The following is a 22,579-nucleotide window of genomic DNA, read 5'->3' on the forward strand; positions in this document are numbered from 1 at the left end:
ATGCTGGGATTCCCCCTGCAGCAGCATCCTATTGCCCAGGACATCTCATAAGCTTCCTGTGACTCTTTGCTGTGGGTTGTCAGGCGAGGGCACCTCCAAACTGGGCTGTCCTGGGAGCCTAGGCAGCTGGCTCAGGTATCTCTGAATCAACTCCAGGGCCAGAGACCACTGGTAGATCATGCATCTGTACCTTCCACAGATGAATCACCCAGCAAGCAGTGACATATCAGAGGCTAAGCAGGTGATAAAAGGACAAGACTATCATTTTCTGCTATTTTATGCACATCAGGATGAAAGGTGATGCCAAAACTGGCAGTTGTGTGAGAAGGGTAAGAGCCTGCATCCATCAACACTGGCAGATTTCCTGGCAGCAGCTATGGTAGCCCTTCTGCCTTCCTCTCCCTGTGGGTGACCCCATCACTCCTTTCAAGAGGGAAAATTTATTCCCAGTACTCTCAGGTACAGGTTGAGATGCTCTAAAAGGAAATGAGGATTTCTCTCTCTCCTAATCCTTATTTTATTTTTTAACTTCCTAATGTATGCATCCTGGTATCTTAACTGTAGGCTTGTCTATTATTTTGGGAGTTTTCTTAATGATAGCTTTGCTAATAACCATCAATGGGCAATAAACTTTATGGTCTTATTGCGTACTTCATTGAAAAATTATTCTACCTTTTTCTACCTTTTTTTTTTTTTTTTAATTTTCTGCCCTCTGAATTTAATGGCAAGTTCTCTCATTTTTGTATTCTGTGGGGACATATCTTGAAGCACTTGTGGCACCTTTTTGATGTCATGCATTACTTTGAAAGCCATTGTCAACACCTCTGTGGGGTTTTTTTTCCTGAGATAAACTGTCTCAATCTTTTCAATCTCTCTTCACAAAAGTATGGTTTCTGAATCCAGCCATTTCCATTATTAATCTCTCAGCTCCCTCTCTCTATTCTCAATTTTTAAAAATAGGACAGCTGGAGATGAGCACTGTGTTTCAGTTGAGAGTGCACCTTATAATGGAATTGTTACATTTTCAGGCTGATTTTCCCCTTCCTGTTGGTTTTCACATTTAATTTGATTTGTATTTATTTTTTGACTGCTGCAGCCCTTTGAATGGCAAGATTTTCAATGCATTCCTGAAGCTATCACAGCTCTAATTTAGTTTGAAGAACTCAAACTCTTTCACCTAGAGTGCATTACACTGGTCAGCACCAAAGAAGTGACAAGAATCTACGGGCCAATTATTAGAGTTGTTGCAAGGAATCACAGATACCAAATAAGCTCATGGTAACTGAGATGTTTTAGATTATCACCACTGAGTAGTAGTGTAGGTGTAAGATGGATAAAGGAATTAAGAGACTTGGCAACAGGGGTTTCAAACACCTTCTGTTTGTGCTGCACAGCTGAATCTCCTAGAGGAAAAGGTTTGGAAGAGCTGCATAATTCCCTGTGGCTGAACAGCAACACGTTGGTGAGATCTTTTCTTTGGAGGAGGAGCATAAGAATGTGAAAACTTGGAGGGACACACTAGAGCTGAGTGGGATTGACATTGTCTTGGAGAAAAGCCATTCTGTGCCAAGGATGTTCATCTTTAGCCCTGCCGTAACAGGCATGGCTATCTGCCAAATGGCTCACAGGCTCAGTTATATCTTATCAGTGACTAGACATGAGACATGAGTCTTGTGAGACATCACACCCCCCCTAGTCATGAGAAAACTTGAGCAAAATCAGACATTGAGACATGTAGATTATATATCCCCCAAAATATCTGCTTCTACATTATGGAAATATGCTTTCTCCTTAAAGGTGGTTAATCTAATGGCACATTGCAAGAAGAAAACAAGAAATCTCTGACAGATCACCTAGAAACTTCAACATCTTGAATCGTACCTAGCCATAATGCCAGGCTATTCATTTCAAACAATGTCTGACATCTCATTGAAACGAGCTGTTATGCAAGCAATGATAATCCTTTCAAATTTAATGGAGTTTCTGAATTTAGTACCATGCACCTGCAATGCCACCTCATCTTCCTTTCAAAACCAAAGATTTAGAAAAAAATACAGAAAGGAACATCTTTTTGAATCAGAATACTAATCTAGATGTCAATCTGTTTGAGCAAAGCACTACATTTTGAAGATTTACAAAAGTGCTATCTTTTATTATTATTTAAAACACAGTAGGCCAGATTTGTATATAGTGAGATCCAAATTCAAGTAAAAAAATTAAAGAATTCTGTAGAGTGGAAGGACATAAACATATAGAAAAATTATTAGAGAAGTCTGTCACTTCTAGTCTATGGACATTTTTGTTGCTATACTAATTTGGTATAATGAATATCTTCGGTACTGCTGTTCTGCTAATGTGCTTCTCTTTGCAACATTTGGTTTATAAACCCATGGAAAGTGATTCAGAAGTCTCTGCTCCTGCTGTGCATGTTATACATATCAGCTAACATAATGTTTAACTTCAGCTGATTTTTTTTTATATTTCAGTAATAATAAGAATCATGATGGTGTAATTATGGTGGGTGTGGGCCTCCTCTGCATCAGGCATCTGTATGTACATAGGGGACTTTTGCAGCTTCTGGAAAAGGAGGCTGAGCATATGATTTGCATGGCAATCCAAACTGAGATTGATATCCGTCTCCCTGTACTACTGTGCGAGTTGCCTACACAAGCAGGGAAGAAGGTAGTGGGAGAGCAAACTCAGCGTAGCCACGTTTCTGTATTCTACTCCAAGATCAGGGAGTGGATGAGGGCTTTACTTTGCCTTCTCACCCTACAACAGAACTGGTGTGTCAGAAACAGCAGATGTCAATCAGAAGTCCCTGTGGCTGCATCCTCAGCCAAAGAGACCAAGGAACTGGATCAGGGTGGTTTCCCAGTCCTGGCTGAGGTACAGCACAGTTAGGTGCTTCCTTCCCTGTGTATCATGACAAAGTCATAACTAAGTCTTAAAAATCTCATAAGTATTAGCTGTATCCTCACTGTTAGACTCCTAACCCTGACATTAAATATCCTGCACTCCAGCCACTCGACAGTTTCAGTTTTGCAGCTGCACTTTCCTGAAAGTGTTCTAATTGTATATTGGATAACGAATTCAAGAAATACGCAAGAGACATATTTTCTCTGATGCTTAAAAACAGGCAATCAGGTCAATCAGTGCTTTTAAAGTCACCAGGGGTTTTTTTGTGGTGGCGGTGGTGGTGATGGGGTTTTTTGGTTATGTTTTTATTTTGGTTTGTTTTGTTTCTTTTTGTTTGTGTGTTTGCTTTGTTTTGGTTTGCTTGGTTGGTGGTTGTTTTTTGGTTTTGTATTGTTTTTGGTTTTTTAACAGTTTTTATTGAAAATCTAGCAGTATTTGGCTGACTGGAAGGAATTTCTCCCTTCAGCCCTTATCTCCTCATGTTTTATACAAACTCTGCTCTAAGTAGTTTACACTAAAGGTTAGAGTTTGAGGTCCCTTTTGTAGTTAAAATGTACTTCATATTGCATTTACACATAGCACCTAGCTAAAGCAATCTGCTAGGCCTATCTAGGAGTAGTTACATTTATACAGTCCTAAAATTACATTCAGTCCTTTGAACGCAACCGCCAGGCTGATGCGGCCCCCAGTGAAAATGAGTTGGACACCCCTGTGCTAGGCAGCCTATGCAGCAGCATCAACATCTACCGCTCCATATGTTATAACTCAGTTTCAAATTTTATCCAGTTTTGAAGGGCATTGCTTGGCTTCATTATAACACAGATGAGCAGCAGGTGCCAGCTCATTATAAGATGCTGAGTCTGAAAAAGTGAATTTTCACTCTTAAATTCTCTTGAATTCTGTGCAGTTATAAAGGAAACATGCCTTATGAAATGATCTCTTCAAAGCATCTGCAGCCATTATATCATCCTATAAATAACTCTCACCAATATCTTAATCTCATCAGAAAGTAAGGAGAAATAGAAGCTCAAAGTAATTCCCCAGAGACTGGATAACAGTTTTTAAAGAGATGAAGATTAAGGGGTATCCAAACACCAGAAGCATCTGCCCCACTAGAAAAAAAAAAAGCTGTGACTGCCTTTTCACATAGAGAGAGGACATTTGTACAGTGTCTTCTCACATGTGCTATCCTGTTCTGAAGCAAGGAGTGCTGCAGCTAATTAGAATCTCTGGCATGCTAATTAGCATCTCTGCAAACATGTGAAATATATACTTTTCTTTTAATAATACAATAGCTTACAGGCTCTAAATAGTTCAGTATCACAAGAGGAAGCATTGGGGAGCAAATGGCAGAGTATATAGAACAATCAGGAAGAGAGGAGGATACTGGAGTTTTATAAAGGTGCCAATAAACACTTAGAATACTGGACACTGCTCTTATGTTCTTGGCAAGGTAAATGAAGCACAGTGAGCATCCCACCAGAGACCACTGCACAGCAGAAGGTAGAGACAATTTAATTTCTGTCACCCAGTTCCTCAGTGTGCCACTTCTCTAATTCTTTACACCCAGATATGGGGGTGGTGAACCAAGGAGTGAGTCAATATAAGTTATCATAGAATCATTTTGGAAAAGACCTTTCAGATCATTGAATCCAGCCATTAAGCCAACTGTTATTAAACCATGTCCCTAAGAACCTCACCTACGCATCTTTTAAACTCCTCCAATGATGGTGATTCAACCACTTCCCTGGGCAGCCTGTTCCAGTGCCTGACAACCCTTTCTGTAAAGAATTTTTTCCTAATATCCAACCTAAACCTCCCTTGGTACAACTTGAGGCGATTTTCTCTCATCCTATCACTTGTTATGTGGGAGAAGAGATCAACCCCCTCCATGCTGCCACCTCCTTTCAGGTAGTTGCAGAGAGTGATAAGGTCTCCCCTCAGCCTCCTTTTCTCCAGGCTAAACAGCCCCAGTTCCCTCAGCTGCTCCTCATCAGAACTGTGCTCCAGACCCTTCACTGTGGAGAGTTTTTGGGCCGTATGCTGTGAACAAGCCAGGGCTTGGGGTGGCTGTGATGCACTAGGACCATGAGGAAGTAAACAGAAGCTGGTCTGCCCTCGACCCAGGCTGCAGGAGGGCGCCGTCGTCATCGCTGAGCACGTGGACAGTGCCCTGCAGCTAATCACCATCGTCAGGGGGGAAGAATGACTGCATGTGTAACCAATCGTAGCCTGTGCTTGCCGCATGGCCTTTGGGTATAGAGTATATAAGGGTTGGAAAAACGTGGTCTTGTGAACATTGATATTCAGTGTTGTTAAGAGTTCATTAAAGGGTATTGATGTTAAATTCATATTGAATTAGATTCATTACTCTCGCCGGCCCGCCCGTCGTGCTCAAAGAGGTCCTGCCGGCAATTTTGCATTCTCCACATCATCTCACGACACTTCACCAGCTTTATCACCCTTCTCTGAACTTTCTCTAATACCTCAATGTCCTTCTTATTATGAGGGGCCCAAAACTGAACACAGGATTCAAGGTGGGGCCTCACCAGTGCTGAGTACAGGAGGATGATCACTTCTGTAGTCCTGCTGACCACGCTATTGCTGATACAAGCCAGGATGCTGTTGGCCTTTTTGGCCACCTGGGCACCCTGCTGGTTCATGTTCATACAGCTGTCAATCGACAATTCTCTGAAGGGCAAGGTATACACGTCTACTGACCAAAAAAAAAAAAAAAGAATGAGAACTGTAAGATAGAGGCGACTCTTTCAGGAGACTATACTTTTTTTTCACCTTAGCCTCCTGTGGAAAAGTCCTGTGTTTCTGTGTTTTCTGAAGTGGAGCAATTGGTTTCATATGCCAGTCCAATTTGCCTAACTGTGCTGCTGATACGTAGTGTGGACTTCAGCCTCAGTTTCATTCCTTACTTAAGACACAGCCTCATTCATAGAAGTTCACTGCACCTTACCAAAGAGAGGAGGGATACTCCAGTGCTGGGAAGGATCTGCATTGTTTGCTTTGCTGTGTGATAGCATTACTGTTGCTTTTTTTTTTTTCTTTTAAAGTTTCTTTTGCCAAATCAGATGAAAAGCCAGGATAGTTATTATTTTGTGCATGTGTTTATTCAGATTGCCAAATTAGCAGACATGGGACACTTATTGCAAAAATGATTGTGGATTTGTCACATACAGACAGCTGGTTTCAATATGAATGTTTTAACTTCTGTGCAAGGTCTGGGAACCTTTCTGTAAAAGGTGTGGGGATGCCATGCAAGAAGCCCTCAGTACAGTAGAGACATGGATCTCTTGGAGAGGCTCCAGAGGAGGGCCACAGAAATGACCAGAGGGCTGGAACACCCCTCCGATGAGGAATGGCTGAGAGAGTTGGGGTTGTTCAGCCTGGAGAAGGCTCCAGGGAGATCTTATTGCAGCCTTTCAGTAGTTGAAAGGGGCCTGTAAGAAAGATGGGGACAGACTTTTTAGCAGGGCCTGTTGTGACAGGACAAGGGGTGATGGTTTTAAACTACTGAAGTGGAGATTCAGACTAGACATGAGGAAGACATTTTTTACACTGAGGGTGGTGAAACACTGGCTCAGGTTCCCCAGAGAGGTGGTAGATGCCCCATCCCTGGAGACATTCCAGGCCAGGCTGGACAGGGCTCTGAGCAACCTGATCTAGTTGAAGATGTCCCTGCTCATTGCAGGGGGGTGGACTAATTGACCCTTAAAGGTCTCTTCCAGCCCAAAGTATTCTATAAATCTATTATTTCTGTGACTTCAATAACCCCTTTCAAAATAAATAGGAAACTGTGGATAAATAGGAGAGGGAGTTTTGTACAATTACATATACTACTGTAATGAGCGGGTGATGGGAGCTTATTTTCCATTCCTCAGCTGAATAACAATATTATTGTTACTAGAGTTGAGCTAGAATAATGGCTTCTGACCTATCATTCAAGAAAGGGAGCTCTTGCTTTCACAAAATTTAATACTTTCTTAATCCAGAAATCTTGTAATCAATGTAGGTTTTCAACATATTCAGGTTCCAGCTTAAAATTTATCTTGTTCCTTTCTCAGTAGAGTTTACTTCCAAAGAGAAAATAAATGCTACCTTATGTGCCCATCTCATCTTGTGTTCTTCTGGTTGCTCTGGCATGCAAAATACAAGTCAAGGAACGTATCTTGGGCAGTAGGGCTCTCCTTACTCTTCTCTTTCACTCATGCATTCATTCTTTTCATCTTGATTTCCCTGTTTTAAAAGCCTGCTCCTGGCAAGCAAACTGATGCATCACTGAGATGGGCAAGGACAGCAGTAGTCTGCTGTCTGGGGCAGCAGTGTGCACATTTCTGCTGATCCTTTTGCCTGTGTCAGAGCCCTGGGAAGCTTGTATAGGACTTAAAGACTCAGACCTACCATCTGAGCCCTGTGCATTTGAATTGTTTTACCCTGGACTTCTGTGAGGGCTCTCTCCCCTAGGACATGGGCTGTGTGTTTTGGAGATTGACTTCCCATCCTGGTGACTTGTTGAACCATGGCTGCCTCTAGCATCTTCAGCAATCTGTCTTCGATGAATGAGCAAACAAAATGAAGATCACTTGCAGTGAGGTTTTAAACACCAAGCAAGAGAAGGAGACGGATTGGGAAAAAGGAGATAATTAAAACATATACCTGTTCCAAAAAACTTTCAAGGAAAGACAATGCTATAGGTTGGAAAGAAAATCCAGGACTAAAATGGAAGATAAAGATAGAAGCCCAAGAGGGTTAAGGTAATGGGAATGGAGAAGACTCCTTGTTGACAGTGGTCTAGTTGGGCAACATTTTGAATAATCTTCAAATTAATGTCATTGTCATGAAACAATATCATGTCATGGCAAAGTCAGTCACTGCAGTTGAAAAAACTATGCTTGCTGCAAAGCAGAAAGGAGTGTCCAGAAAGCCGCCATGGTGAAATATTTTCATCTGCTGGTAGGCTGGAGGATGAGATTCCCTCACTTGTCAGTGTCCTTGGCAAAGCCATCTGAGCAGTCTGAGGCCCAATTAAATATAGCATCTGCCAAATCACTGGGTGGTAGTGGGGAAAGATCTTTTGGGAGCTATGCTAAAATAAGTGGTGCTGCTGGAGAAATATATGATGAAGGTAATACGAAGGAAATTATATACCACAGAAGATGTCAGGAGACCTGTTGAGACTCAAATTTGAGACTTCGAGCTCTTCTGTGTGTGGCCTATGACTGGATGAGCCCACATATGTATTTTAAGAGCAAGTGCTCTGTTCCTCTCCCCTTTTTTGTGGGACCAGTCCTCTCAAATCATTAGAGTAGTTCAGTGTTCCTGGTATCAGCAGTATTTTTGATTGCAGGAACAGTGAAACTAATGAAGGCCGATATCTCAAGGGCATATGACTTGAGGATGAGTGGCCTTTCTCTGATCCTTAATAAGGCTGCAGCCTTTTACTCCTTGGGGGCCATTATAAGGAAACGTCTCTCCTGTTTGGGAGCTTCTTTTTACAGAATATGTAATATCTGAGGTTTACTTTCTTCTGTCAAATTTCAATAAAATTGGTGAATGAGTGCAAAAGTTATTGAAGCAAGGACAGATAACATGCACACAAACATAGACAAAGAATATTACATAAGCCTCATTTCCTAAGCAAACCAAGCCAAAAAACATTTAATTACTGTAACTTGGTTCAAGACACACAAAGCAAAAGCTGCTGAGGTTTTGATTTTCTGACTGGGCATTTATTTATTTATTTTTTAAAATAGTGTCAGTACGATTTATGCAGGGCCTGGAATAGCCATGAAATGGCAGCTGTGCGCTTTTCAGAAGAACGGTGTTCAGACTGATGCTGGGATATGAGAAGGAACAAGAGTGCAGAACAATGGGGCACTTGGGAAAAAACTAATATTTGACCTTTTACAAAAATTTGAAAAAATGAATTTTCACAAATAGGATCTTGCACAAAGAGTCTCACTGTTTTATTTTTTTTTTCCTAAATATAAACTCACCCCCCTCCAAAAAAAAAAGAAAAAGGAAAAAAAAAGAAAAAAAAAGGCAGGCAGATTTTCTTTCTCTTTCAGAAACATGGGCACACATTCTGCAATAGCAAATGATTCTGACAGAACCTAGCAACTGCTTTGTGAGACTGGTATCATTGCCATTTTCACTGCTGCAGGAAAGGCAATTTGACTGTCAATCACCTAGAGGCCAGAAAACACCTTTGTCTGGGACAGGGTTGCAGCCTGGAGCACCCTTGTAGGCACAACATTCAGAGGGTTTTGGGTGGTGGCAGCTGCCTGAGGCCCTGGAAGGTGTTGGTAGAGCCATAGCCTCTGGAGGATCTGGAGCTATTGGAAGCACTTGTGTTGTGTGTTGTTGCTTTAAAGCTTTAGCAGAAAATGAAGCAGCACAAAACAATGTACAGCTTGTACATGGAGTTATTTTACGAAAGTACCTTGTTCTGAAACAAGATACGGAAGAACTTGATCTTAATATTTCTCTGTTAACTACAGACAAAGCTATCTATGAGCTGAGGAATACAGCACCACAGGGAAAACTGAAATGCATAAGAAAAGTATGCCTGATATCTTTGATTTATTGGGCAAAAATATTGGTGAGTTGGCTTCTTCAGCCTTACCTCTGATACAGATCTCCAATTTTAGAGCAATAACTGATTGTCTTGGGAAATTTAGATCATGATTAGTGTCTGGGGCCAAAAATTGAGACATAAACTACCAGGAGATCCAGAATTTACCCCATTGTGTACAGTAAGATACCAAGATTTAAAGGCGCTGTGTGAATGTGGGGAGAACAGTAAAAGAGCATGACTGCTCAGATGCTTTAGAAGGAATGTTTTAGCTGAGCCAAAGTAAAGCTAACAGAAAAAACCCAGTTTCATGTGCTTGAAATAATATACCTAGACAAGAGATTAAACTATTGAGGTATACAGACATATCATAGAAAGATCGCTGTGATCAATACATGTACCCCAGAAGGTGAGAAAAGAACATGAAGAACACTTGGACTGGTGCACTGGACAGGAGCATCAACTGATTTCCATCAGCAGTATCCTGAGAGAAAATGAGATACAATACTAGAGTTTGGGGGGAAAAGAAAGGCATTAACTGGAGAAATAACAGCCCTGGGATGCTTGGACAGCAAATGACAAACCAAGGTATTGATAAATGCTTCCAGAGAAGAGGAAGGCCAAAATTAGTGACTGCAAAATTAATGTATTTACCAATTCATCATAACACCATTGTTGATATTTAAATGAAAACAGTGCAGTGCTCTCACCAATTTAATTGAGTGTGGCTATAAATATGTCAGACTCAACGAAGTGCTGTGTTCATCTGAAAATTCATTTTGTCAGATAATTTCTGATGAGTTGTTATTAAGAACTGGGTGATCACATCTTAGCTTTTTGTAAGCATGAGACACAGAAAACTATGTGAACATTTATTTTTGATTGCCTAATCTTGCATACTATGCCAATAATGTGTAGAAAAGTCCTAGGGAACTAAAGTTGAAAACTAGCAAAATATTACAAAATGTTGTTGTTGTTGTTGCTTTACTTTACAGAGCTATGAAAACTCAATTTCTGTGAATTTTAGTTTGTGTGCAAATTGCTACAAATGTGTATAAATGACAATAAATCTACATACAGAATGATAACTACGTGAATAACAAAATATCATTAATTTATTTGTAAACAGCTGATAGACAGAAAGAAGAATGTAATCATAAATAACTAATTTTCACATGTTAAGTTACAGTGATGCAAAATAGAGAAATAAGTCTTTCAACAACAACAACAAAAAGTGGTTTATGAGCTTTTTTGTTTTCAATAGCAGCAATAATATTTCACAAATCTTTTAGAAGCTAACCTTGCTTAATCTCAGGCTTAATGAAATTTTCTGTTTAGTTTTGAGTTTATGTTGTTTCATCCTATGAAATGGCAGTACTCAAAAAGACCACTGTGTTTTCAGTTCTGAGTGTTCTATTGTTTTACCTTTTATTATCCATTCTGAGAAGACCTATAAAAAAGTCACAATAATCTTGTACGGAAATCTTCAATTTGTAACCTGTTTCCATTAATGCTATGTTGACTGAGCATAGTACATTTCTGACAGCTTCTGTAAACCCACAGGCTTTGCTGGTGTAGCTCCTGTGAAGCCTGAAGCATCGTTGATACCTAAATTTTAATTTTCATGGTTCTGAAAATGTACAGGTTAGGCTAGTCACAAACCCTATTGATTATGTAAGAAGAATATATAACTATAGTGACTTTTATAATTGAAATTGGATAGATCTTTGATAGAATTTATGCAGCTATTCTGCCCCAAATTTGACGTGCCCTATGTAGTTAATAGGGAAAAAAAAAAAAAAAAACAACCACACACACACAAAAAAACCCCAAACAAGGAATTTTTAAAGTCCTCAAGAGAGTGCTATTCCACTCCCTCTGGGGTGTTTGAACTCAGTTGGCAAGCATCTTTTGGTGATATTGTTGTCCATCCTAGTTACAAGGAATTTAAGCACTTATTTTAGAAAGGTTATGTCACTAAGCATCTTCAATATAAGTGCAATTTAAATTAATGAAAGAAGGCTATAGAGTGCCAGCAAACTGAAGAATTGCAGATTTGAAAGATATTCCTTTAAAAAACTGAGAGGCTATTTTATAACTTTGTTTTCTAATCTATCCAAAGCAACCCTACTAGGTTTAGTTTTAAATTCTAATGCCAGGAGCTTAGACTTGTTCTCATTTATCCATGTATTTTTAATCTGCTCTATTGTTATGATGTTGGCTTCCTTTTTTCAGAAGGTTGAATTAACTTCAACACAGAAAATTGTGAGTGATTGTCATCATCTATATCTGTCTGAGATACTATTTGAGTATGCAGCCACTCAGATTTTGCACATCTCAGCAAAAATCCTGGGAAGCACCTCAAAATTTGCCCTCAGCACATCCAGCACAAAATTCATGTTTAACTAGACATGACAAAATCTTGCAAGCAGCTTAATATTCTTCAACAGTCAGGTACAAACTGTGAAGAAAAGTGATTTTTCTCTTCTCACTTGAGTTCATGCGGTTAGCCAAACACAAAATTTTACCTGCTAAAATGTTTATTTTGTGCTGTTTGTTTTCTATTACACAATTCAATGCACATATTTAGCAGATCAATAATTAGGCTGATCTCATAAGTAGTACACATCATCATTCAATCACTCTTGTAGGCCACATGCACCTAGAGAAGGTTACATATGTCCTGAGTGCACTGATTTATGCAAGAATGCTCCTCAAAGAAGATACCATTTATATCCGGTAAACTAGGAATTGGATGAGTCCATTTACCTCTAAGGGTGTTAGGAAGGGGGATGCAGAGGAATCTTAACTTTTATCAGGTGTTCTAATTATAGTGGAATAATTGTGAGATAATCTGCTGGCCAGGACAATGCAAACAGATAGGGAAAAGTAATTTTTGCATGCAAAACTTCTGAAAATTGGCTTCCAAACAAAACTGTTAGCAAGCAGTAAACATAAGCATATAAATCAAAATGCACAGCAAAACTTTAAGACAGGCCATAATCTGAGATTTTTTTGGTTTGGTTTGGTTTTTTTTCCAGAAAAGGTGGAGGCATTTACAAGATAATAGAAAAGTGTAATTATAGGAACAATATATGTATGATAAAACTATCCATTTAAAAAAACCAAAACCAAACAAAATGGTCACTCTTGCTTACAATTGCAAATGAATCAAAAAGAAAATTGTTTGGTGAGCATAAAGACAGACCATAAAGGTATGATGACAAAACAGAATTGCCTTAGTTTCTTAAAGTAATTTCAAGCTGTTTCACTTATCCTTTAAAATCTGATTCTTGGAACAGGAATTTTTCACTAATAGGGCTCCTTATGATAAAATCATTGCACCCCTATATGAGAAACATCTGACAGACTTCAAAATACAACTATGATTTTTTATTTTTTTTTTTTTTCAGGAAATGAGCACACAAAAAGCCACGTCTCAAAACATCTTGAAGGGAAAACTTCTGTCTCTCATTTCAGTCCAGTCCTGATCATTCTTCTCCGTCTTCCTTCTTTCCTTTCTCATTTTCGTCTTTATATTCTCTTCTCTGTTTACTCTAAGCTAAGATTATGATTTGTCTATGAGTAGCAAAAAAAAGAGGAAAATGTTTACCTCCTACAAGAGCTAGTTAACAGAAAATCCTTCTTTGGGAACTTGTTTCTCTGACAGCAAGACTTCTCTTTTCATCCTTTCTATTTTGAAGGCTGAAAACATGCATTGATTCTGCAAGTTCCTCCCAAAACCTACACTACCATATAATGTATCAGTAAATTACATCAGCGCCTCTATCAAAAAAAAAAAACACAAAACACCCAACAGAATTAGTCCCAGGTAAAAGGGTAATTAAGCATTAGTGTTGATGATGGTGACTGGCTCTACTGGTTGTTAGCCAAAGTGATATAATAATCATATTAAAGCACACTTTTAGGTAGAAAAACTTTATTCTCTTCTTCGGAAGATGTATCTTTTAACTTCAGGGCAGTATTAAATCCATTATTCTGCAGTAATGGTTACGTTGGTTGGTTTTTTCATGAGCTAATGTACCGTTAAGGTCAATTATCAATGCAAGCAAACAGGGCAAAGAATAACATTTATAATTGCTGTAGTTACCACCTAAGTGCAATTATCTACAACTGCTGAGATAAGTTACTTCAGGTTTTAAAAGCTATCTTTACAGCATTCACATTTATCTGGTTTTATTATAGCTGCCTTTTAAAATACCTTATAGTTTTTCTTGTTAATTTTGTTTTGTTTGCTTTGTTTTTGTTTTGTTTTGTTTTGATGATCGATGAGTGAGAAAACATCTAGTAAACCTTCATTTGTGGACAGAGAGAACTCAATATGCATCTAATTACAACTATTGTTTTCCATACATCTTCAGTAAACAATTAAATGCCTCCATTCTCTTTGCCTGCTTCTGCTTTAGTCTACCCTGATAGATTCCTTTTGAAAAGACATAATGAATTTTCTATATTATCTAATTTTTATTTTATTTTAAACTAGTTGAGTTGAAACTTTTCTCTTTCTGTCATCTAATTATGCTTAATAAGTGCATACAATCATGAAATCGAAGGTAGTATTACTTTTAATATAGGAACATCCAGGATTATCCTAGTTAAATGTACACACACCTTCTGAGAACAAACACTGGACAGATACAGGAATAGATCACTGAGAAACTTGTTCATCCAAAATGTTGCGGATTTTGGATTAAACATGCAGTTTACTTGCAGACAGCAAACAAACAAACAAACAAAACCCCCACAAATGAACAAAACAAAAACAAACAAATTTATAAAGACTACTAATAAGAAACAGAGCCCTGGCAGCTTCTGTGGAAGTATATAATTTGTCATCCACAACATAGTAGCAGAGAAAGGTGCATTTCTGGACTTCATTATCCTTGTACGGTGGAGGTTGTGTTGACAGAGGTCTCCTGATCAGCCTGAACAGAGTTCACTAGGTAGCATTTGTGGAGGTAAAGAGTGTCTGGAAGCAGCTGGCTGCAAGGTGTGAAGGGCTGACCATATTTTTCCTCTAATTGCATTGGGGCATCCTTCCTCTCCTTACTACCTTCACTGGCAGCAGTCAAATGTACCACACTCCTTCCATGCCTGTGGAGGGTCCATGCCTTGGATCACTAGCTGATGATGACAGCTTGTCTTTCAGATCATACTTTCTCCTGACTTTCCATATCTAACACTCCTGGAAAAGCAGAACCCCCCCAGAATCCAGCTACAGCTTTCAAATATGACTCCTGTCATATGCATCAGCCTCCTGGCAGACATTTAACTGAACCAATCCTTTCCTGCCTGCTTCCCCCACATTTTCAGCTTTGCTGCTGCTTTCATTAACTCCTCATTGCATGCTCTAAGAATACAATTTTTTCCAAGGCTAGAAAGGAGAGATGAGCTTCCTTGTTGCAGTATTTCTTCTGCTACAAACTGAGTCTGACTGTGTTATGCTGGAATATAAAGTGTGGGGAAACAGCACTATAATAAACTGATTTCACAAACTGGGGAAAACACATTTGAAGAGATAAAAAAGGTTGGGTGTTTTTTCCCATGCCTATCTGTCTTTCTATGTCTTAGATACATTTCTAAGTAAAGTTTTTTAGACAGAAATTATTCTTTAAGTGGCCTATGTCCTTTTTGACATGACCCTCATCCTGCCATCTTCATCCCATCTCTGCTCGCTTCCTAAATAGACCCTTTTTCACAGAAAGGAAGGTGGAACAAAGAATCAAGCATTGATCTAAGTAGGATTCCCAGATCAACAACAGTATTGGTAAAATCAAGGTTAGAGGCAGTATGCACTAACAGGCACGGATACATAAATGATTGTAGTATGAAAGTTGCTGATTTTCCATCGGTGTTAAACCTCTGTAGCAGACATGCTTCAGGGCCACTTGACACTAATTGTCACAGCTATCTTTTAAATGCATATGTCTCTCATCCGGCCTGGAGATGTTTCTGGCCTTGACTATTTTTCCAGCAGTTTGGTGGAGTCTTCTGCACAAATCATTCTCCATGGAAAGTGAAGCAGTATGGACATGAAGAATGAAGTTTAAATATTTTTAACTTGTCAGTTATGAATTGTATGGTGGTGCTGTGAGAAGATGTGGTAACATTAGTTGAATTATTCCAGTAATAAAAAGGAAATAAAATAAAATCCACAGAATCTCACAGGTCTCATGAAAATTTGATTTTCTGATATAATATGTTCACCTCCAAAATGGTAAAAAGTGCATCTATTATTTATCCATGCTTGCATTATTGGAGTGAAGGTCAGTAGTACACTTTAAAAATGCATATGTTTAAGCCTATGAGTGAAGCAACAAAGGTACCAATCATTTGTGTTAACTGGAAAAGTCGCTAAGTATTTTTGGCAAAAGTAAACAGGAGTCATTACATGGATACTTTCTACTGGGCTCTTAAGTAAATAACTTCAACAATTTTTTTTTTCTTGACTTAATTTTACAAAGGCAGATAGTACCAGTCTTACAAAATGCCAAATGGCCAAGATGTTCTCTAAAAGTCTTTGACATGGTAGTATATAAATCTAAAACACTCTGAAGATGCAAATAGCTACAGCACAGCCTAAAGAATAATGATGAGGAAAAAAAAAAAAAAAAAAAAGAGAGAATTTTAAGGTAGTCGCATAAATGCATGGGAGGGAAAAAGAAGATGTTATCTTGAGTTGAGAAGCTCCTGAGTTGCAGGTTGCCAGAACTTGGATAGCTGTAACACAGTGTCTTACTGGCACTCAGTGGAAAGCCTCCAGGACCTCCTGGAGCCTTGCCCTGTTGCAGTATGGATATTCTTACAAAACCTAAAGCAATCTGACAGGGTAAATACACTTGTTCAGTGTGGATGGCTTAAAGCCACATGGTCAAGAATTTAAGGTAAGTTACTGCTATTTGTCATGCTGAGAAAGTGAAAGAAAACAGACATTTCTATAGTATACTTAGTTATGTTGTGGGCAGAACAGCAAAGCTTGCATCTTCTTGTGAAAGTACTGAAGTCTCATTCTGATTTTTTTCTAAAATAAAGCATTTAGAGGGCTAGAAGCAATTGGACTCTATACAAGAAATATTTGATTTCACTGAAAGAAGAACCATCATGAATAGTCCATTCTTTAAGTTAAATGAATCCTAGGAGTGATATAGTGTCCAACTAGATGTGTCGTTATTCCATAAGAAATATTAGATCTTTTAAATGAATTGAAAAGTGAAGTCATGCGGCACTGGAGCAAAACATTTTAGCAGTTATTTAACAGGTGGAAACAGCTCCTTTTGAATCACTAGTACTTAATCTCCTTTGATGTTAAGTAACTCAACTATTGTAAGAGCAGATGTCAGCAACTGTGGATTAAGGGGACTACTACTGAAAGGACATGATGGTCTCCTGAAGTCAGTTGTTTACTGTTTAACGACAATGAATAATACTGGAAGTAGTTATTCTGAGATTGTATCTGTCTCTTCTTAGTCAAAAATATAGGAAAAATCTTGAAGGATGAGAGCCTCATGAACTTGTTCCTGGCTACATGCTGCTCATACCAGAATAAACAACTGTGAGATGGATAACATGTTACCAAACTTTCAAGCTTACTAACAGTGTAATGGATTTTTGGTAGGATGGCCATCGGGTGAAAAAAAGAGCCAAAAATCAGGAAGAAATTGAATTCAAAACTATTTCACACAACTTTTTAATTAGAATTTGGAAAAAAAATGTTAAAAGTTCATTTGGGATCAACTAAATAGTGTATTAAAAAAGAAAAATCTTTGTTACTTCCAGGCTATTTGAAACAATTTTACTCAGAATGATTATGATGAAATTTACTTGAGAAAAGGAACCCCCTCTACTACCTGATACAAAATATGCTAAGTAGCACTTGGGGCCACAAGTTCTGCAGCAGGAGCTGGTGTAGGGAGTACAACACGAAGAGTGTTTCCTTTCCTCCACATCAGGATGCAGATCAGGAGGCAGGATTAGGACCCAGATTGCATGGCAGCCTTCCCTGTACTCCTGGTACTGCTTTGTGGGGAAGAGGCAATGCTTCAGTCTCCACCCAGCTTGAGGACACAGCAACCACAGCACAACAAGGAGTCCATCTGAATGCTTCTTCCCTCCTGAATTTCAGGGAATAGATCAGTCTCCATGAATGAAGCCAATCTGAGAAGGCTCCTGAGAGCCAGGTCCTGCGTGGCTAACCTGATCTCCTTCTGTGACAAGATGAACCATGTAGTGGATGAGGGAAAGGCTGTGGATGTTGTTTACCTAGACTTTAATAAAGCCTTTGACACTGTTTCCCACAGCATTCTACTGGAGAAACTGGTGCTTATGGCTGCTTATAGCTTATGGCTTCGACCAGTGAGTCCAATTTCTTCACTGAGTAGAAAACTGGCTGTATGATTGGGCTCAAAGGGTTGTGGTGAATGTAGTTAAATCCAGTTGGTGACTGGTCACAAGTGGTGTTCCACAGGGCTCAGGATTGGGGCCAGTTTTGTTTAATCTCTTTATCAGTGATCTGGAAGAGGGGATCAAGTTTGTACAAGCTCTGTAAGTTTGCAGACAACACCAAATTGGGTAGGAGTGTTGCCTTGCTGGAATACCATACAGAGGGATCTGGACTGACTTCATCATTGGGCCGAGGCCAATTGTATGAGGTTTAACGAGACCAAGTGCTGGGTCCTGCACTTGTGTCATAACAACCCCAGGCAGTGCTACAGGCTCAGGAAGAGTGGCTGGAAAGCTGTCTGGAGGAAAAGAACCTGGGGGTGTTGATTGACAGCTGGCTGAATATGAGGCAGCAGTGTACCCAGGTGGCCAAAAAGGCCAACAGTATCCTGGCTTGTATCAGGAATAGTGTGGCCAGTGGGACTGTGGCAGTGATCATACCTCTGTACTTGGCACTGTTGAGGCCCCACGTCGAATTCTGTGTTCAGTTTTGTGCCTCTCACTACAAGTAAGATATTGAGGTGCTGGGGTGAGTTCAGAGAAGGGCAACGAAGCTGGTGAGGGATCTGGAACACAAGTCTGATGAGGAGCAGCTGAGGGAACTGGGGCTGTTCAGCCTGTAGAAAAGGAGGCTGAGGGGAGACCTTATCGCTCTCTGCAACTACCTGAAAGGAGGCTGTAGCATGGAGGGGGTTGCATCACAACAACAACAAGTGATAGGACAAGAGGAAATGGCCTCAAGTTGTGCCAGGGGAGGTTTAGATTGGATATTAGGAAAAATTTCTTCAAAGAAAGGGCTGTCAGGCATTGGAAAAGGCTGCCCAGGGAGGTGGTTGAGTCACCCTGGAGGTATTTAGAAGATGTGTAGATGTTGTGTTTAGAGACATAGTTGAATGGTGGACTTGGCAGTGTTATGTTTACAGTTAAATGTGATGATGTTAAGATTCTTTCCCAACCTAAGTGATTCTGTGATTCTATGATTAAATGCAGGGCTTCCCATTAGAGAGAAACACTATTTAGTCAGAAATGTGATCAGAGGGTTCAGTCAAATAGGAGCAATGCTTGAGAAGCTTTCAGCAGGTGCAGGGCTAAGGCTTGGAGGCCCTGCAAAGCTTAACTTCTTTCACCATACCTCTGCATCATCTGATAATCTGCCAGCCAAAAAAAATTAACCTTTAGATCAGTCTCACATACTGGCACAGCAGATTTGGCAGTGAAATCTGCTTGGCAGCAAGAGTTCTCATGGAGAACAGCAGGGCTTGTGGTTGTTACTCAGTTGGGTCCTTCACAGGCTATTTCTGTATTTACATTGATTTGAAATAAAAGAATGTGGCATTTTGAATTAGCACATAGTCATTTTCTACAGATTAGAACTGAGGGACCGGTGGATCCTTTTCCTGCTGTGCTAGCGAGAGGGATAAATGAGGCCATGCACACCTTACAGAGTGTCCCAGCAGGGTGGAACTTTGAACAAGATGAAGACGACAATTATACAAGGAAAACATCAAAAAAATAGGACTGTGACCAGAGAAGTTTTTTTGTAAAGCAAATATAAAACTTTATCAGTATCCGATGGGGAAAAAAACATACAGCCAAGACAGTTACATTATCTGGCTATTGTTGTTAGGCTTTTAATTTACTTTGTAATCTACATCTACTATATTAATTATTAGATGAATAGGCATTTATTGAATTATGCATTAGAGAACAATCTAGTTTTAACTACCATGGGTGTCCTGTTGTTTTCTAGATTGTCTATTATTATGGTTTGGGCTGTTTGATGATTTGTTTTTGGACTTCTAATGAAAAATGACATCCTCTAACAAAAAGGAAATAAGACATTTGCATGAGGATTAATTATGACTACTAAGTTCTAAATTGATAAAGGAAGACTTTCAGACGCTATTTCAGCTGTAGAGATCAGGTGATGTCTCATTAAATACCACAGCCTTTAGAATTAATATGGCATAATCACTTTATAAATTCCATACTAATTAAAAATTGGCTTTTTTGCACTATATTGAGCTCATTTCAGAAGTACAGTAGCACACACCACATTAGAAATATTGTCGCTGTTAAAACAATCTGTCTTTTTCAATTGCTAACGTCTTACACTGACCCTCTACCTTTTTTTTTGCATTCTATGGGTTTGCATATCTCATTCAGAGAATATGTAAAGCAGTATACTTCTGTGTATGGACTTCAAATAAACAACCATATTTCTGAAGAAATCTTCTTCTGATAGAAACAATCTGAATTTTTCTCCATTAGAAAATAATAATCATTGTGAAAAATCATAATTTTACCAGTATTATTACTCTATTTTTTATGTGCCATATAACTCTTTAGCTGGATTATACCACCAAACTCACTGGAAAGGCATCAGATCAGAAATGTAGGTATTCCAAACTGCCCCTAAATCAGTGAACAGATACCGTTTTGCAGTACCTTTTTTTATGAAATGCAATATATATATATATATTTTTAATTATTTTTTTAATTTCTAGATGGCTACCCTAAAGAGGAAATGATTTACAGATGGAGAAAAAACTCAGTGGAGGCTGCTGACCAGAAATCTTGGAGACTCTATCAGTTTGACTTTATGGGTTTGAGAAATACTTCAGAAATTGTGAAAACCTCTGCAGGTGAGAATAATATAAATAATAATGCTGGTTTTGGAAAACAAATAATTTCAAAATATTTGTTCCAAGCTTGCTTTCATTGAAGTGCAATTTGATTATCATGTGTACCAATATTCAGATGAAAATGTCTGAAGTGCAGACTTCAAAACTATTGACTTTGTTTAGATTTCCATAACTTCCTTTTCTTTTTCTGTACTCTTTTAATAATTTCAAAAATCAAGGAATAAATACTAACTTGACATAACTATTTGTTACGTTCTTGAAGCTACTATATGATTTTCATTCCTCAGCTAAGTTGCATTCCTAAGTTGCAGTGCATTCCTAAGTTGCAGTGCATTCTTGCATTGAGACATAAGTTTTCACCATAAATTAAAAATGAAAATTTTGAGCACAATGATAAGGTTTGTGAAATTAGACACTTTCGCTAATAGTCATTCATTCAGCCACAAGTTCAGTATGTTTCCTAATATTTAAAAGGCACTATTTATTACTCAGCCGATAAATTCCTTTGATAGTGACCTTACTAATTGATTGTAATTAAAATCTAATGATGCCTATTTTATTTCTTCAAAAATATTAACATTTCTTATAATAACAGTAATATAAGCAAAAAAGATGTGTAAATAATATACATTATTTGAAATGGATAAATTAGCATAAAATTCAAACAGTGTCTAAACTTCATATATAACTGAGTAAGCTCTGTCATTGCTATTTGCTAAATCATCTCCTAGTTGCAGAAGGAACCTGCTAGAAGCAACCTTCTGCTTAACAGGTGGTAAATTTTTGAAATTTTTTAAATTTTATTGCATTTATTTTTAAACTATAAGCATAGCTATGGTGTTCTTTAGGAAACACTGCCAATAATAGTCATAATAAAAATTTATTAATCTGTGAAACTACTGCTATTGGGTCATGACTCACCCACAAACATTGATTATATGTTTTCAGGACTGGATAGCAATTTTGATAGTAATGAAGAGCCACTAAGACTTTAATGAATATTTTGGGCTGGTAGTTTAGCAGAGCAAAATATTTCAACCAGTGCACATGTAAAAGTTCACTTCTGTTATGGATGGAAATCAGAGTCATGGAATAGCTTGAGTTGGTAAGGACCTCTATAGGTTATCTAGTCCAACCCCCTGCACTGAGCAGGAACATCTTCAACTAGATCAGGTTGCTCAGAGCCCTGTCCAGCCTGGCCTGGAATGTCTCCAGGGATGGGGCATCTACCACCTCTCTGGGCAACCTGGGCCAGTGTTTTACCACCTTCATTGTAAAAAATGTCTTCCTCATGTCTAGCTTGAATCTCACCTCTTTTAGTTTAAAACCATCACCCCTTGTCCTATTGCAACAGGCCCTGCTAAAAAGTCTGTCCCCATCTTTCTTATAGGCGCCTTTTAACTACTAAAACGCCACAATAACATCTTCCTGGAACCTTCTTTTCCACAGGCTGAACAACTCCAACGCTCTCAGACTGTCCTCACAGCAGAGCTGTTCCAGCCATTTGGTCATTTCTGTGGCCTCCTCTGGCCCCTCTCCAACAGGTCCAAGTCTTTCCTGTACTGAATTTTCCAGAGCCAGACACAGGACTCCAGGTGGAGTCTCACCAGAGTGAGACATGATAACAGAGTGACCATGCTGCTTTTGATGCAGCCCAGGATGTGGCTGGCTTTCTGTGCTGTGAGTGTACATTGACAGTTCATGTCTAGCTTTTCATCCCCTGGTATGACCAAGTCCTTCTCCACAGGGCTGCTCTCAATCTCTTCATCCTCTAGCCTGTACCAATACCATGGATTACCCTGACACAGGTGCAGCACCTTGCACTTGGGTTTATTGAACTACATAAGGCTCACATGGTCCCAGTTCTTGAGCTTGTACAGGTCTCTCTACACGGCATCCCATTCCTTCGAGTGTGTAAACCGCACCACACATCTTCGTGTCATTGGCAATCTTGCTGAGGGTGCACTCG

General features: G+C 39.0%; 1 protein-coding gene across 1 annotated transcript in view; it reads left to right on the forward strand.

Annotated features, from left to right (window-relative positions):
- GABRG3 (gamma-aminobutyric acid type A receptor subunit gamma3) overlaps positions 1–22,579 on the forward strand; it is a gene marked incomplete at its 3' end in the record, with an annotated part of 334,788 nt that overhangs the window by 262,583 nt on the left and 49,626 nt on the right. Inside the window, exon 6 of the mRNA XM_080347671.1 lies at positions 20,473–20,610. Coding sequence (XP_080203797.1) covers positions 20,473–20,610 — 138 coding nt within the window. The remainder of the gene's footprint in view (positions 1–20,472; positions 20,611–22,579) is intronic.

The sequence above is a fragment of the Nesoenas mayeri genome, assembly GCF_963082525.1.
Source record: "Nesoenas mayeri genome assembly, chromosome: 1".
Classification (NCBI taxonomy): Eukaryota; Metazoa; Chordata; class Aves; order Columbiformes; family Columbidae; genus Nesoenas; species Nesoenas mayeri.